The sequence below is a fragment of the Bombus affinis genome, chromosome 16 (genome assembly GCF_024516045.1).
Source record: "Bombus affinis isolate iyBomAffi1 chromosome 16, iyBomAffi1.2, whole genome shotgun sequence".
Lineage (NCBI taxonomy): Eukaryota > Metazoa > Arthropoda > Insecta > Hymenoptera > Apidae > Bombus > Bombus affinis.
This window is the reverse complement of record NC_066359.1, coordinates 3,634,456-3,651,445: the sequence shown is the minus strand read 5'-3', so window position 1 is coordinate 3,651,445 and position 16,990 is coordinate 3,634,456. Positions and strand designations below refer to the sequence as shown.

The window sequence follows — 16,990 nt, the reverse complement described above, 5'->3', positions numbered from 1 at the left end:
TCGTGAGAGGCTGGTCGTCGCGGCGCAATTAGGATCGCGAGCCTACGCAGCCCGCAGCGGAAACTGGGACAGAGTAAATAGGCGAAAGCGTAGTGGGAGAGAGCGGTATAACGTTGAAGAAATGGAAAATGAATCCTGGACAGGCAGCCCATAGAATCGAGCGCGTCACTAGTTACGTCAAGGGCTGAATCACCAGCTCGCGTTTTCTTTATATTCCAGAACTATAGAGAAAGAATGCGCTGCTAAGTAATACGTTGTATTCTGTACAGCAAAGCTGTTGTAAAATTTAGTATGTCGAAAATCGATCGATCTGCTAGCCGTAGTGAAATTGTCTTCTCAGTTGGTTTCGCAGCTGAACACGTGGTCTTTAAATTTTATCCTCTTGAAAGTTTCCAAAATATTTCCTGTCTCAGTGACTATATTTTTCCGACTGCTAGGAAATTTCAACTATTTTTAGAAAACTTGCTACATCTTTCAACTTTTCGATTACATACATATGTCATGACTTCGTTGCCCGGGAAATCGATCTCGTAATACCAGCTTCATAGCGAGAAAGTTTCGAGAGTTGCGGCAGTTTAAGAAGATATCTGCATAGCGGCATAACTTTTACCAAGCCAAAACCGATACCGGATCAACAGTCCCGAGAGTACGAGCGAGCCAACGATTTTTAAACATTTTCAAGATTCTAATTACCGTGCTCGAGTGGTGCTCTTCTGGTGCCTAGGATCAGCCTATCAAGTACCAAGCGATCGTTCATTATGGCTCGTTCTAGATGCTTAAATCTCTTGAATCGTCGTAAAATAGTAGAATCTCTGATCGTGCAATTGGACGATCTTGTCGGCGATCAGTCGCGTGTTCTCGAAATGAAAAATTCTCAGAAGAAGCGCGATACAAACAGCGCGGGCAAAGAAGAAACGCGGAGAATTTCTAAGATGAGGAAGGTCAGTGGATGTTTGTACCGGGCTGCAGAACGATGGCTGCTTTCAATTACATCGTTTGACAGGCGTTGGTAGAAACGACGGCGACATGGGAATAGCGGCTGGGGCCGAGGCTGGCGTTCGTCCTTGAACTTTAATTCCCGTCGAACCGCTCGATGGCTCGGATTCGTCGTCGCTGGCCTATGACCAACACCACGTGGGACAGGTTTCCCGTGAAATAGATCCGAGCCGACGATTTATATCGGGAACGAGAGAGCGTCCGCGTGAATTGCATCCTGTAACAAGATGCGGGCGGGCCGCTTCTACTGGTAATCATCGGAGTTACTTTACAAATGTACTGTCATGCAATTGCCAGCGGAAGTCACTTGTTTATCCTCCCGAACGAACCGACCAATCGTTATCCTCTTGGTACACGATCATTGCGGTCAACGTGACCCGTCGATCAACCGTGCGCGCTTTACGAGCGTCACGCCCCTCCGTTTAAGACCAAGATTCCTCCGCTTCGATCGAATCGAGACGCGTTCTCGTCCCCGAGACGTCGACTAATTTATTCACCTGTTTCTTTGGAATATTTTGTTACAATATGCGTAGTTTCACGTATACACACACGGTCGTTGGAAAGTTTGCAGGTTTTAACCAGTTAGCTGCTCTTGACGAGTATACTCGTCGTAATGGAAAATATTGTCGTTTGTTCATGACGAGTATACTGCAGTGTATTATGATTATCAAATTGCAATTTATATAGCTAATTGTAAGTACTTTTTACGCATGACGAGTATACTCGTCGTAATATAGAATATTGCGTGACGAGTGACGAGTATATTTATGACGAGGCAATTTATTGCAGTTATTAAATTGCAATTTATACAGCAAATTCTAACTACTTTTTACGCAATATTTTCTGTTACGACGACTATACTCGTCCTGCGAAATTTGATTTACAATTACAATTTAGTAATTGCGGTAAATCGGAGTAATAAAATGAAGAAATAAAACAGTCGTTTCATTATAACTTGATTCTATATTTTAACGACCGCATGTAGCGTGTGTTCGACGAGTATACTCGTCGTCGCTTACTTTTCGCGACACATTTTAGGTACACGCTTTTCAAGGAGATCGCAACAGCTAACTGGTTAGATCGCGTACTAGGATTTTAAAAGAGATAATCACCTGCTTAAGCGTACAAGTGTTTTACTCGTAACATTACAGTTTTACGCTAACGAAATTGCGATTAATTATCACACGTACTTAAAAACTTATAATTGTAATATTTCAATTTTTTTTTTTTTTTTTTTTAGAAAAAAAAAGTTTGTTTCAACGAAGATGAATAGCCCGTCCCAAACTGTAGGGCGAGAGTGTACATTTACGCACACGCCCTCGTTCATAAATATTAGCATCCTGGTTTTTGCTATATCGAACGTTGCGCCGATATTTTTCGAAAGTTTGTCGAGCTTCAGGCAATGTAGGTTAGTCGGTATTAACCGGTACGTAGAGATCGGAAGGCAAGGGGATTCCGTGGCGAGGAATTGACGTTGGGCAACGATATATCCTCCTTTAATGCGATGTTAGGAACAGCCTCGGTTAGAAGAGCGAGAAAGAGACGGACGTGAATCGAAGGAGAGCATGAATAAGGCTTATAAGAGGGAACGGTGTCAAGTGCGCGCTTAAAAAAAACTCTTCTAAAAAAAGCAAACTTTTCAAAAGCATCATGTATTAGGAGAGTGGAGTTAAGAAGATCGTGGAGCACCGGCTCGACGTTTCGTCCCCTGGTGGTCGATCCTTTGAAGCCTCGTGTTCGAGGCCTCGGCGTTTCTACCAAACCTTTTCGTTTCGCTTTTACACGATATATTTTACGTTTCATGCGATATATTCGAGAACGAATTCCATCATGCGAGATGGTTGGTATTCCATCGTGAAATCTCCAGTAATTAAACAGCGGAAGAATAATTGAAATTCGCCGAAACGGATTTTCTATAGGTATAAGCGCGCGTATTTTCCTTTTTTTCTCTTTTTTTCCTTTTTACGATTTTAACTGATTGGCCGGCGTTATTAAAATCACGTCCCCGGCTGAAGCTCGTTCAGTCGTTAAAATTCCACGTGTACAGTCTCATGCTGGCTAGATGGACACGTTATGTAGCCGGTAACGATGCCCCGTTAGGTCGAACGTGGCTCGAGTCCGCGATCGTATCGATAATCCGTTCTCCCCCTGACAAATTCATGCCGCGTCTTTACTCGGAATCTAACTTTTGTCTGCGTTTTCAATTTTCGCGATCGTGCGCGTTTTCGCCGCGCCTCGTCGAAACGGGGCGAAAAAAAGCCTCTCGATCTCGAAAATTCAACGTTCGCCTCGTTTCAGCACCAGGATAGACATTTTCAATGGGATTTAAATGAAAGTGTAAATTCGGAGTATCGGGACAGGATCGACGCGAAGCAGAAGGGAAAAATTGCGGTCAGGTGCGAACAGCAGCGATTCGCGACGTCACCGGTTCGGATTAAAGTGGCCATTGTGAGGAGGCGGCTAAATGAAATTTAATCCCGCCCACTTAAAGCCCTGCCGTGTATGGGGTCACCGATGAAACGCAAAAACGTCAAACGTATCATCTAGCTTAACGCGAGATAATCAGTACGCTTGAGAGCGGATTATACCTGAGGGAGAGACTCCTACGTTTAGAACTGAGTTCTTTGAAAGTCTGTTAACTGGTTAACTGCCTTTGACGGGTATATTCGTCGTGAAGGAATGCCAGTACTTTGTATCCTGACGAGTATACTCGTCGTGAAGGAATGGCAGTACTTCGTGTCGTGACGAGTATACTCGTCGTGCGTATGAAGTAGTAGTACGATTTGCTGTTCAAATTGCAGTGTCAGTGAAAACTAAAACATATTCGTAAGTTTTAGGATGTTTCGATAAATTTCGGATAAAGAATATAATTAATCATTACGAAAAAACTGTACGTAGCGTGAACAACGCGATACATTTTAGGTAAACAGTTTTAAAAGAGCTTGCAACAGCTGACTGGTTAAATAACCAGTTTCAACGTTTCCGGGAAAAACTGTGCGAAAAATTCGACGATATTTTTTCGTCGAATAAACTGCCGTTTCAATTCGACGCGTGATTCGTAAATCTGTGTTGCATCCACGCACGTGTCTTTTCCGCTGAAAGGCGAAATACGTCGTTTATGTTAGTGGTTGATGTAACAGAATGAACAAACGACGAACCCACGTTTAGGACCTTTGGCACTGGCGCGATAGCCGGGCCGCTAATGAGCAAAGCCAACGGAGGAGCGTGAGATTGACAACGACGAATAAAGTCACCTGGCGTCGTCTGGTGACGCAAAGAATGACCTGTAAATCGGTCGCGGTTTATTTCCAGGCGGTCAGCCTCGATCAACAGTCCTGTACACGTTAGTCAGTAGCGTTTTATACCGACGCACCGCACAGAAAGGCTTTTATTAGACAGGCGAACCGTGAATAACAGCCACATCGCGTTTAATCCTTAAAGACGTTTAAAATAGCATCGCCATTCGACCGCGAAAAATAAATTCGTGGCTAACCTGCTACCAAAGACGTTTTCGTGATATCGTAATTTGACACACGGACACACATAGCTAGAAGACCCTTGACTTGGTGGGTCTGTTTAGAGAGGGGAATTTTTTTTTTATTTGGTAGACTTTTTGCAATCAATTCTCATTGAGAATTATAAGTAAATTACTCATCTATGTACTGTAAATTATTTATTTATATACTGTAACTGAGAGGGGAATGACAGCTTAGAAAAAGAAAGACCCGACGACAAAGAGCCGTACAACGATGTAACGATGTGACTCATAAGCGATGCCAGCACGTCTGTTGGACTGGTCCTTTTTCGTTTTGTCCTGAAACGCGCTAATCTGTCGACAGAGCGTGCGTGTCCTGTGAGACATCACGGGGACACTTTTTCGACCTGTGAATCCAATGGACGAGACGTACAAACGGATAGGTGAGTTTATGAAGTCGTTGAGTGTACATTGTAGCAAGGATACTCGCCACTGGAAGCTATGGACTACTCGTAGTCTTCACTTTTTGAATCGAGCTAGTACGGTAGAGTAAGACAGGCTGAGCCGCTCGAGCTTCGATGTTTTAAAATTCCATCTTGAACTTAAATAAACCGCTTTCGAACACGGATCGAGTAAAAATTATTCATAAAAATTTAGCGAATTGCAAGATAAATCGCTTAGCTCGACTCGAATAACTTTAACTTACCCTAATGCCTTTTGTATTTATTGTAATGTTAAGCGTCCCTTTTCTTCGTTGCTACGCCTCCTTCCACGCCCGTTGTGTTTAACCTTCCAAGGAATTACGAGGGAAATATTCGATATTTTATCGTCGCAATCACGCTACAAGTTATTCGACTTTGTCGAGATCGGACTCGCAGTTAAACGACGTTAAAACGATACTTCTGTGAATTTTAATTTCACGTTTCGAGAGTTCTCGCTCAACTTCATCGCTGTCGGGATTGCGTTTAACGTTGCATAGACTTAGGGGCTCTGACGCTTCCGCAGGTGCGGAATATTCAAAAGTCAGATGAATAGTCGATGTCTAAGCGCACTGTAAGAAGTTTTCGAGTAAACGTAGGCGAAAACTGCTTGCTGCGAATTGACCAACAGGCCAAAGCAGACCATCAGAAACCACGACGTCGTGCTCGATCAGAAAGCAAACCGAACGAGAACCGGTGGAAGTTCCACGTAGGACTTTCGTAGATTTCGCCAGCTAGCAAATCGATCTCCGCCGAATTATCCTTATCGGATCAACAGATCAGTTTAGGAACGCGATTAACGTACAAAAACGAGATTAAGAGCTTCGATTAAACGAGATTAGCAAACGCTCGCGACGTTAATCGTTCAGAAGTTTGCCAACTGTGACATGCAAAAAGCTGCTTCTATGAGATGTTTGCGTTATTTGAAAGATGAAGGCGAGGCCATAGATTCGTCAAGATTATTGCCAGCCTTCTGTATTCTAATGTTCCCCGTGGGAAAGGCTCAGCTAGGGGACGATCGGGCGTTGCACGAAGTTCGAGATAGGTCGAGAGGCTCGCTTCAGGGCCGAGTTCGTACTCGAGAGCAGTTCTATAGCGGGTCCAAGCCCGGCTGGATTCGTAAGAAATCGATACGCGGCGAACCTGCCACCTGCTGGCAACCTCCGACCGACCTAGTGCAGGTTGCGCTTCAGCTTCGTTCCGTAACTGATGAGGATCACCGAGAACTCTATGCAACCTAGCGCAACCTGAACCTACCGCACAGTTCACCGCTACTTTTCTACCTATCTTCCCGAAACACGTGAAAATATCTCTCAGAAAATTGAATTTCTTTGTTCCTTTTTCTTTTTTATAGAAAAGTCCAACTTGATCCGAATCTAATCAAGATCGTGTCGTTAAACCGTAGGAGTATTGGATAGAGGCGGTTGGATATGCAATAACAAAATGGAAAAACGACTCTCTCGTTTGTCAGATTTACAGCGCCCTTTAACGTGTACACGCACACACGTACAGCACGCACTCAGTCGGAACACGTGCGGGTCAATTTCACTGCACGTGGCTCGAAGCGAGCCAAATCTCCACGTGCATTCTCAGAATCCCTTTTCGCTCGCTGTAATCCAACATGAACGTTTGCTGAGTCCTCGATGGCACATCCTCCGCAGAGTCCTCTCGTCGCCATCGCAGAACCAAACGTCAGAAACGTAACGATTAGAAAATACACGGATACGTGTCGTCCGTATTAAATCACGTTTTTCAAACTTTGAACGAAAGGAAATGAAAGTTGTGGAAACCTCGAGTAAGATGCCAGCTTGATGTTACTTTCACGCTGTCGTATTAAGAAACAAACGAGCTAGAAAAAATGTTTACTATCGGCAAGAGTGAAAAATTCGACACGGCGAACACGTAAAATGTAATTTTTTAAAGACGATGGGTCAATACGCTGTGGCTGCGGGCTCCAGACGCGCAGTTGATAAGATCCGGAGTGACACGACCGAAATAAATACGCCATCATATTTTTGCCTTGAGAAAGTGGATGCTTTAAATAACGCACCATTGAAAAACTTGCGTGTTAAAGGGATAACAATATTATCAGAACACTGGTAATTTTTGTTTCTCGCAAAAAGAACAAGTCGGACAGCGTAGATCTTCACCAGCGAGAGTACGACGTGGCGAAGAAAAACTTGCAGTAAATAAACGCCACGATCGCAAGTAGCGTTCTTGTCGGGAACGTTGTCGCGATAAAGACACGACAGAAATTAGCGTGGGAGTAAAAAGACAACCGATAGAGAGACCTCTAAGTATCCTTCTTCTTGGTAGAGGAGACTCGATCTCAAGAAGTCAAAGTCTCGAAGCGTAATCCATTGAGTTAGGCCGATTACACGGTCGACCGAGCGTCCGGAAGTTTCGCTGGGATTAATCGACTGGTCCGTCTGTGAACGCCATGGATTCGAAGCTGAGCATTTTATTAGCCGGTCCGGGTAAAAGGTGTCGTCGTACCTGCTCCTTCTTCCCGCTTCAGCGGCCCATTTCCCCGCTGTCGTTTTTCCTCTTTAGCCTCGGCCAACGAAGGGTCACTCTGTCTGGCTTTCGTCGAACATCGGTCCGCCAGTCTGAAAAATAGCCTCGTCGACCTGCTCAAATCAAGATATATATCGCTCGTAACGTTCTGAATACCGGCACGCTTCCGGATACGTAATAATCGAGAAGATATTCCATGGTCGTAAAATATTTTTATGTGTCGGTTGGCGAGTTAACGTTGTCGCATAGATATACACCAGCCTGTTTTCATGTTCATCTGATACGTACGCGTAAACCAGTACACGCGAGAACTAGTTATTAGTTAAGTTAAATGCGTTCGACGTGTATACACGTCGATCCGTAGGTTTATCTCGGTGCGGTTGACGCGTATACTCGTCGTTTGAAATTAAAAATTGCCATTTACTATAAAAGCTGAAAATTTTAGTAGAAAGTAATGTAAATGACATTTGGCGGTATGTTTCCTTTATACTTGCACTGAACCTGTCATGTATTTTATAAAAAAAAGTTTGATTATTTGATTATACTCTTTGCCGTGTATATCGGCTATTCCCCGAATTGTTTTGTGTTTTATGGCAGATATAATTTTGTAAAGCTTTATACCACCTATACCGTCAAAAGCAAATGCACTTGGAAGATGTGCCATCTGCTGAAAAAATACAGTCACATCACTGCTGCTGGATCTGCAAAGTGCCACTTTGTGCGGTACCCTGCATCGAGAAATACCGCACCGAAATACCGCTCCTTTATGGATTTTATTATTTCGTTAATTTTTTATCGAATAGAAATTTGCTTCACATTTTTCGTAAAGTTTAGAATAGGAGTATCTGCCCTGCGTTCGACGTGTATACTCGTCGTTGCTCGATTTTAACTACGCTCTCTGTAAGAGATTTTTGAAACTAAATTCCGCGGTTAACAGGTTAAAATGTTTCGACACAAGAAAAAGAGAATATATCGTAATATTCTGTTCGACACAGAACATTCATAGCTGGAAAGCTACTGTTCTTTTGACTGTTGCCATTTTTTTATTGGATAATCCAAAGGAAAGAAGGTCATAGCACCTGACTAAACGATGAGGTTCATACTTGAAAAATTCATACTTGAAATGTTCTTGTGGACATGTGACGGTAAACTGATCTGAAAATCGCAGCCGAATCGATGTGCAGGTGTAACGTCATGAAAGTATATTTTCTCGTGGTACGGATTCCACGTCAGAACAATGAGCAGCTTTGATAGAGGAAAGAAGCGCGACGAGATTTGGGTGACTCAAGACCCTAGATTTACGCAGAGTCTGCGGCTTAATCCTCTTAGCTCTTCACGCTGGCGAAATATTTTCCAGTGTTTCTCGCTCTTGTTGCCTCTAGCTGGCTTCATCCTTAATGGCTTTCATCTCCTCCTTAATTAGCCATTTAGACTCGAGCTCCGCATTCTTCTGCATGAAATATCTACTGAGTTTTTAGAGGGCGAGAGTGTGTCACCTCTGGCACATCCCGTCTCGGGACGTTAGATTCGCAGAGCGAGCTTGGTCTTTGATATACAACTTCATAGATACCTGTCCACACCGATCAACGATTTAAGAGCAGCGACGCGCAAGGAAACTTGGATTCTTTAATCAATGACACCTAGTTGCAACGTCGTTGGCAAGGTATCACGTTCGTAAACTAGTTTCCGTCATAGTCGATAGAAGTTTACTTTCCATTTTGGATCATCCGCACGTATTTTCTGTTACCTTCATCTTTCCCAACTTTGCCCAATTCCCAAACTTTCACCCTTTTTGCATATTATTCGCGAACCCTGTTCGGCTGTAGTTTCGAGTCAACATGGCAAAATAGAATAGACGTTAGTTCAGGTTTTAACAAGGTTTCCCTCCACCGTGTTATTCTCTTCGTTGCTTCACCTTTGCGCGTCCCTTCGGATATTCTCTTTTCGACTTTTGGAACACTCGCCAACTGCATTGTACGTACGCCAAGTATCGTTATAATTCCGTCCCATGGATCACGATTTTGATTTAAGTGTTCAGCTGCAGGTGCCAGAAAATTTAAGGGATGATTCCTGAAGCTGAAATACGGCGAAAGTTAAGAATAAAAGAATTGCGTTTTTGGCTTTGTTTTTTAGTTATTGACAATTAAAAATCGGACGAAATACCCCTGCACGTGAGCAAACCTCCTTACACCAACGAAAGGAGGTTAGCCTGAGCAACGGGACGCACAGTGACCATCAAACCGAACGACACATGGGCTGCAGCTTACGTCGTACGAGTCGTAAAGAAGAAGATTGTGATATTCAGAGACGTAAACTACATTTTGCAAGAGAAATATCACGCATAATTTGCTAACACTCTGTATTCGACACATTATTGCAACAAATAAATACCTGCTATAACGACGTTATAAAACGCTATAAAACGCTGTATGTCAAATACTGTAAATCACTGTTCTGAGTATTCTCAAGGATTAGACTGTTGCTTGCCGCGCAGGAATCGCAAACTCCACTCGAATCCTGCGTCGCGCCGTCAAATATTTGCGTTGGATGGAAAATCCGCGTAAGCAGGTTTCCATTCGATACGGTCGTCTCCCGTTGCTGGAAAAGTCTTTCTGCGATAAGCTAACCGAAAATTGTAATTTTCAGGGCTGTGAAGCATTTCTGTCTTTGCTTTCGTCAAACGATGTTTCCCCGTGCAGAACCCAAAGAGTGACATCGCTATTATTATCCGACTGGCGAGCTCGAATTGCGGTGTTTCAGCCGTTGGTCCATTGCGGAGCGCAAACAGGCAGACCACGAAGAGTAGAGAGAGAGAGAGAGAGAGAGAGAGGAGAGGAGAGGAAGAGGATAGCATAATAAACAACAGATTCCGATTCCCAGGTTCAGAGACGCGAGCCGGGATTCTATCTGGTCGTTGGGACGAAGGAATTAACTCGGCCAGGCCTCCGCAAAGAAGCCTTTTAGGGAGGCGTACCGCGATTAGGACAAAAGAGTTGCGCTGGAAAATGGAGAACTCGAAAATGGATAACGACGGCGTAATTGCAGCGCTTCATTAGGAAGCTTCTTTCTTCCTTTGCCGGTTGTACAGGATTGTCCGCCATTCTGTCGTTGGGCGGATTTCTTTCTCGAAGGATACTTGCATGTTTTTGCACCGGCTAATGGAACAACCTGAAACAGGATCGGGATCAATTGTACGAGCCCTTTTTGTCGGCTGATCGATTCGACCCAGGCTTTTGTTAGCATCGGAGGTGGGAGCACAGATGATCCTTTTCATTATTCCCTGAAAGACTTAATTTAGTAGCACAATCGTAAGAATTATAGTTAGTGGAGCGCGCGTTTCTACGCGTGTTCTTATACCTTTCAGAACGTAATTAAAGAAATCTTGGTAGAAAATTTCTTTATTGCCAAGCACCGTAAAAAGCCTTATGCCTTGCACGCTTTATACATCGTCTCGCATTTCATGCAATTTTCCAATTTCACGTTTTCTACAAATGCGAAAATATTCAGTCCGGTAATTATTTATCCCGGTCAAACTGACTAAATTTTTATATTACAGGGGATTACGCGAGAGGATCTTGGAACATGCAGCTTACACGTACTTGAGTTAGCAACTTACACTCGTTGGAATTTGTATAATCGTAGGAATTGTAATTATTAATCGAATTAATTGAGACTGTTTTACATGGTTGACCGGATCTTAAGACTACCCAGGCCACGTGTAGCTAGGTCAGGAGCAAACGATTTCTGTTACTATTTTCTAAGAAATTCCCTTGGATCCAACGCTATAATTCGATACAACGAATTGTTAATATTCCAATTAACGTAACTAAAATTGTTATACAGGGATAGATGGCGAGATCTCCAGGGATTCGTAGAACTTTCATGGAGTACGGCACTTCAAGGATGGTCGCAAGAAGGAACAGAGATATTGTCTGGCTCATAGGGGAGTCGGAGCTCCATCCATCGACAGCAGATCGCGATTGCAATCGTAGATGAGTCGTTACGTATGCAGCCTGCGTCCGGATCGGTCTTCCTACTAATAACATCACGCATTCCGGCTGTCTTTGCATCCCACGCCTCGACTTAGCTGCAGAGTAAAACGCGAATCCTGTCTCCTGTCGTCACGTAACGCTTTCGCACCAGAAAGCTGTTCCTCCACAGGAAGTTGAAAAGTCTTGGCTGATTGTGACGCGCGATGTAAACGTTTCACTGAACTTACGGTGGCTCGCCAGACCATTCGTCGACATCTTTTACCAACATATTACTCGCTTTGTACGAAACGTCTTGAAATTTCATTTCGTATCCCGCCCCAGTTATGGTTTCATCGATGAAATATTTTTACCATACTCTGAAAACGTGTACCTGAGTCGCAAGATATTTAGTACAGGTATATTAATTTACAGAGATCAGAAAAAGGTATTTAAACTATCCACTGTGTTCTCAAGTCTCGGTATTCAGTAGCTTTCTATATGCCAGCGGTGACCATTCGTACGGTATACTAATTTTTCATTAAATGTAAATTTGCGTAATTGTAAACATCTTGCGGCGTTTACCTACATTTTCAGATTGCATTGAAACTTTCCCGATTTAATCTCGCGACAGTCGCGTTTCATTAGAGCGTTATTGAAATATGAAAATGTTTCCTGCGACACGCGCAACCTGCAAGTGAAACTTTAATATGGCAAGTGTAGGGATACTCGTGCGAGTCACTGTACGTCACTGAACCTTCGAACGAAAATCCAACGCGTGCAAGATGCGCTTGGATGTCATGAAAGAACGCATCCTGGAGATATTCCTGACGACGATTAAAAATCGTGGAGTTTTATATCCTTTGTCTTTTCCATTTCTCCAGTTTCATTCGGATTCTCTTAGAAACCAGTGTGTTTCTGTCCGATGTTATCTGTATACTAATGCTGGAATTATTTTAACAGGATCTTTCTGTTTGATGGGTCTGACGAGGGTGGTTTCTTCGAGTTGTTTCCCTCGAGGGCGGCAGAGGATGAAGGACGGAATTATGGCGACCATATTGCGACGAAATAGAATCGTTTCGGTTGCCTACACGAAGGGTGAAAACTAGGGTCGGAGATAGGGCACCTTGTTCCGGCTTTTTACGTCGCTTTTCGGGCAGTCGCGGAAGGGAAACTTTGCCAGCAATTAATTTCTTCTATTTTCTTTTCTTTTTTTCTCGAAATGCTTCAAAAGTATGTAGAACGAGTTGAAAGGTACTCGGCGAAACTGAAGATTTACCGCTCTCGTCTCTAGCGATTCCGGTGAATTATTGCGAGGATTCTTTATCGGTGTATTACGTTTGCGAGAAGAGAAATAATTTAAGAACGCTTGGAACGTTTTGGAAAACGTTTGCAAGTCCCAGCTCTGCGTCTGCCCTGTCACATTCGTCGTCTGATGAATTTTAATTCACCCATAGCGGAGCAGAAACACCGAAGAAGACGCCGAGGCGAGAGCCGCCTGATTTTACTTTCTTTTATTTCCACCGCGAAATTCCTATTTTCGGATATCGTTCGTTAACGGACCACGTCGAGTCGACCCGATCGAAGGGATGCGATTTCTTCGGATTGCTGGCTGATTATGGGACGGAAGAACGAGATTGAAACTACGAGGGCGTGTAGATAGACAAACGAACAAGGACAGCGTTCAAGGATCGACCTGCCTATGCATGCACCTAGCGATGGGTATAACGCTGAAGCAAGTCGCCACGGGCCATCGTGCACAATCTTTTTCGATCTCCGCGAAAATCATAAAATCATCGAAGTTTTTTAAGACCTTGGAGCAACCCTAGAGATAGCGTAGGAAAAGATTCGACCGAGAAGTTGTCGAAGTTCGTTAGAAGACATAGGCGCGTCGAAGGGGACTGAGATGTTTGAAGGATGAAATTGCCGGAGAAGTTACCGGGAAGAGAATCGAATGGCCATCGCTATGTACGGGAGCGAGGCGTGCGCCAACACTCCACCACCACCACCACATCCACCAGTGCCACCACCACGATCGCGTCCGCCACCACTACCAGCCAACGGCGCACCTCGACTCTGTGCCACCTCTACTGCCTCCATCAGTCGACCCCGTGCAACGCGGCTCGCCGGCCGCCGCGCGAAAATTTACCCTCTGCCCGCCTCGATCTGCGCGCGATCCCTTTGTTTGTCTTTCCGCGACGCAGTCGTGTGTCCTTGGCGACTCGCGCCATCACGGCCAGCCACACAACAGGGTTCCTGCTTCAGCAGAGTGTGATCGACGACGGTAGTAGCCGCGTACAGCGTGTTTCGTTGCCACTTGTAGGAGGAGCGCGACCAGAAGAAGAGACATTTAGACCGGGACTGGAAAAAAGGTGAAAAAAAGAGATAGGAAAAAAAGAAAAAGGTGATATCGAACGCGCGTGCGTGTGCAAGTTGATCGGTGCGTATGCTTGGAAAGGTCACGGTGAATTAGACAGGCACAGAGGTAGCGCGAGACACGGGGAGACGGCGTGGTTAGAGAGTGGAGGCGAACGGAGAGGATTCCGCGCAAAAGCCGGCTCCACGGCCGGTCCCCCACTCGCTAACTTGTTGAGTCTCTCTCGGCAGGTGTGCTCCACGAAACTCTCTGCAGCGGAGCCAACCACGATGACGAACCTTGTGTTCCTGCTTCTTCTCCTCTGTTCAAGTTCCGTCAGGGCGAACGTGTCCTCGCAGAGGAACAACGTGCACAACGATCTCAAGGTGGTGGAGACCACCAGCGGCCTGGTTCGCGGATTCTCCCGTACGATACTGGACAAGGAGGTTCACATATTCTATGGAATTCCCTTTGCCAAGCCTCCGATAGGGCCGCTCCGATTCAGAAAGCCGCTGCCCATAGAACCCTGGCACGGAATCTTGAATGCCACTGTGCTGCCCAACAGCTGCTACCAGGAGAGGTACGAGTACTTCCCTGGCTTTCCAGGGGAGGAAATGTGGAACCCCAACACCAACATCTCCGAGGATTGTTTGTACTTGAACATCTGGGTGCCGCAGAAGTTTCGACTGAGACACAAGGGCTCGGAGCCGCCGAACAACGGGGACAAGAACGGTCTGCCGCTTCTGGTCTGGATCTATGGAGGTGGTTTCATGAGCGGCACCGCTACCCTGGACGTCTACGACGCGGACATCATGGCAGTCACCAGCAACGCCATCATCGCCTCCATGCAATACAGAGTTGGCGCTTTTGGATTTCTCTATTTGAACAAACATTTCACCAACAGTGAAGAGGCTCCTGGCAATATGGGTCTGTGGGATCAGGCTCTGGCTCTCAGATGGCTCAGGGACAACGCGGCGGCCTTCGGAGGCGATCCTGACCTCATCACCATCTTTGGCGAGTCCGCCGGAGGCAGCTCCGTGTCTCTGCACCTGATCTCTCCGGTGACTCGTGGTCTGGTCCGCCGAGGAATCCTTCAGAGTGGCACTTTGAACGCTCCATGGAGCTACATGACCGGGGAGAAAGCGAACGAAGTGGCTAGAATACTGGTCGACGACTGTGGCTGCAACTCCACCATGCTTCAGGAGAATCCTGCTAGGGTGATGGCCTGCATGAGATCGGTGGACGCCAAGACCATCTCTGTCCAGCAGTGGAACAGCTACTGGGGCATCCTAGGCTTCCCATCGGCGCCCACCATCGACGGGATCTTCCTACCTAAAGATCCTCTGGATCTTCTCAGGGAGGCTGATTTCAAGGACACGGAGATTCTCATCGGGAACAACAAGAACGAGGGTAAGTCGATCTTTGTCAGCTAACGTAACAGCGAAACCGGTTGTTTTGTGCGTCGCTACAGAGGTGATCGGAGGACGATACACTGGGACGAGCTCGAATCGATAGAGTAACGCTGTTCGCAGAGATTTTTTTTCGTGTGGAAACGTCAGTCGGACAGGTTTGAAACGTTCGTTACGTAAAATACCGTTGAGCCGGACCGACCAGCCGCGTCGGCTGGGAACAATGGTTCCGGTGTATTGTCGTTGGATAATGCGGATAGCTATTCGTTATTGGCTCGTGATCCACCTTTCTGTTTAATGAAAAGCTGCGTCGCGCGATGCAGCCTCGAGAAATTATTTCGCAATCTTTAAACGCGACCCACTCTACCTAATTAACCTTCCGCGATTTAAATGCCTCTGGGACCTCGGCTCGATAGGTTTCCTCGCGTGGCCGAGATTGACCGAGTCTTTTAGCCGCATTCAGAAATCTATGCAGCAAACTTTATGGTTGTTGGTGGTCGGTGTCGTCGGAAGACGAGTTTCGGCGACTTTCAATTTCTCTAAATCGCGTCCGACCAGCAAACGGAACCTGTTGACGGCGCGACTGCCTTGTCGTTACATGGTGATGATTTGATCGCGGCTCGGTTCAAGGTAAATCCGAGGAATCTGTACAGGCGAAAAGCATGAGCCGAGAGACTCGTCGATCGCTGGCCCGAGGAACAGTTCGTTAATGGCAGTTTTTCGCTGCAGCGAGTCGAGGTAATTAAGTAACTCTTCTGCTCGTTTTGTCTTCGTCGTGTCCCTGCTTTAAATCGAACGCTTCTTTTCTCGTCTTTTTCTCGTCCGCGAGAGAAGTTGAGCGCGGCAGCGCTCGATGATTGCTCGCCGGATCATAAATCACACCGTTATTCGCGACGATTTCAAGCTGCTCTCGGAATATTTGATCCTGCAGCCGTGAGGGACGGGAAACCTGTTAGCATAGCGAGTTTCAATTGGAAGAAGAAAAAGAGAAAAAAGAAGAAGAATCATACGGTCGCCTAAGATTGCGAGAAAAAAGCTTCTTCGACGTTAAATGATTTAATCGAGTTGATCGAGCGCTCCGTTTCCACGGGGATGAAAGGGGCAAAGTCTGATAAATTGTATCCTGTCCTTGAAGTCTTAGCCGTAAAATGATGAATCAGACTTATCTAGCTCGCTCTTCGGCGCTTCTTTAAAACGATTCGTTAGTTCGATTCTCCGGATTTCGATCTTTGTAACGTTCACGAGTCTGCCGATCGTGCTCCACGTCGATTGCTACGTAGGTGCTGAGTTCTTGCCGCACACAGTGAGAAAAAGTGTGGAGAAGTCGAGTTTGCGGTAATTGGAAACGCGTAGCTTGCAGCTATAATTAGCTGGATCGCATAAAATATCGTGGGAATCGTTCCCTTCCCCGAAATCAGCGTAACCTGTTTTCTCCTTTCAAAAGTAAAACTCGAAAGCAGAATTGAAATTCAAACAAATTTACCACGAAGATCGATAAATATTTACGAGAAATATTAGCGAACAAGTGGCGACTTTTATTATATCATTTAGACAAATGGACTTTTTAAAAATCTAGTGCTATTCTTCGTTCAAAAATAACGAGATTCGTCCATCTACGATATTGCGCTATCTTTAACAGTTTGCAAGATATTTCAGAAAATATTATGCGTGCTCGACCTCAACTTTAAGACTCGTTTTCACCTCCACCAAAATGTAAATGATCGCTGATGAAAAAGATAAGAGTCGGATATATCTGCGAAGTTTCATTAAAATCCTGTGTCACGCTCGAG

The 16,990-nt window shown here is 45.2% G+C and overlaps 1 protein-coding gene across 1 annotated transcript; it reads left to right on the top strand.

Annotated features, from left to right (window-relative positions):
* Window positions 1–13,501: 13,501 nt before the first annotated feature.
* LOC126925867 (acetylcholinesterase) lies at window positions 13,502–15,240 on the top strand. Its single transcript, XM_050741853.1, has one exon. The coding sequence runs from the start codon at window positions 14,082–14,084 to the stop codon at window positions 15,222–15,224; it is 1,143 nt and encodes a 380-aa protein (XP_050597810.1). The 5' UTR covers window positions 13,502–14,081; the 3' UTR covers window positions 15,225–15,240.
* Window positions 15,241–16,990: the final 1,750 nt, after the last annotated feature.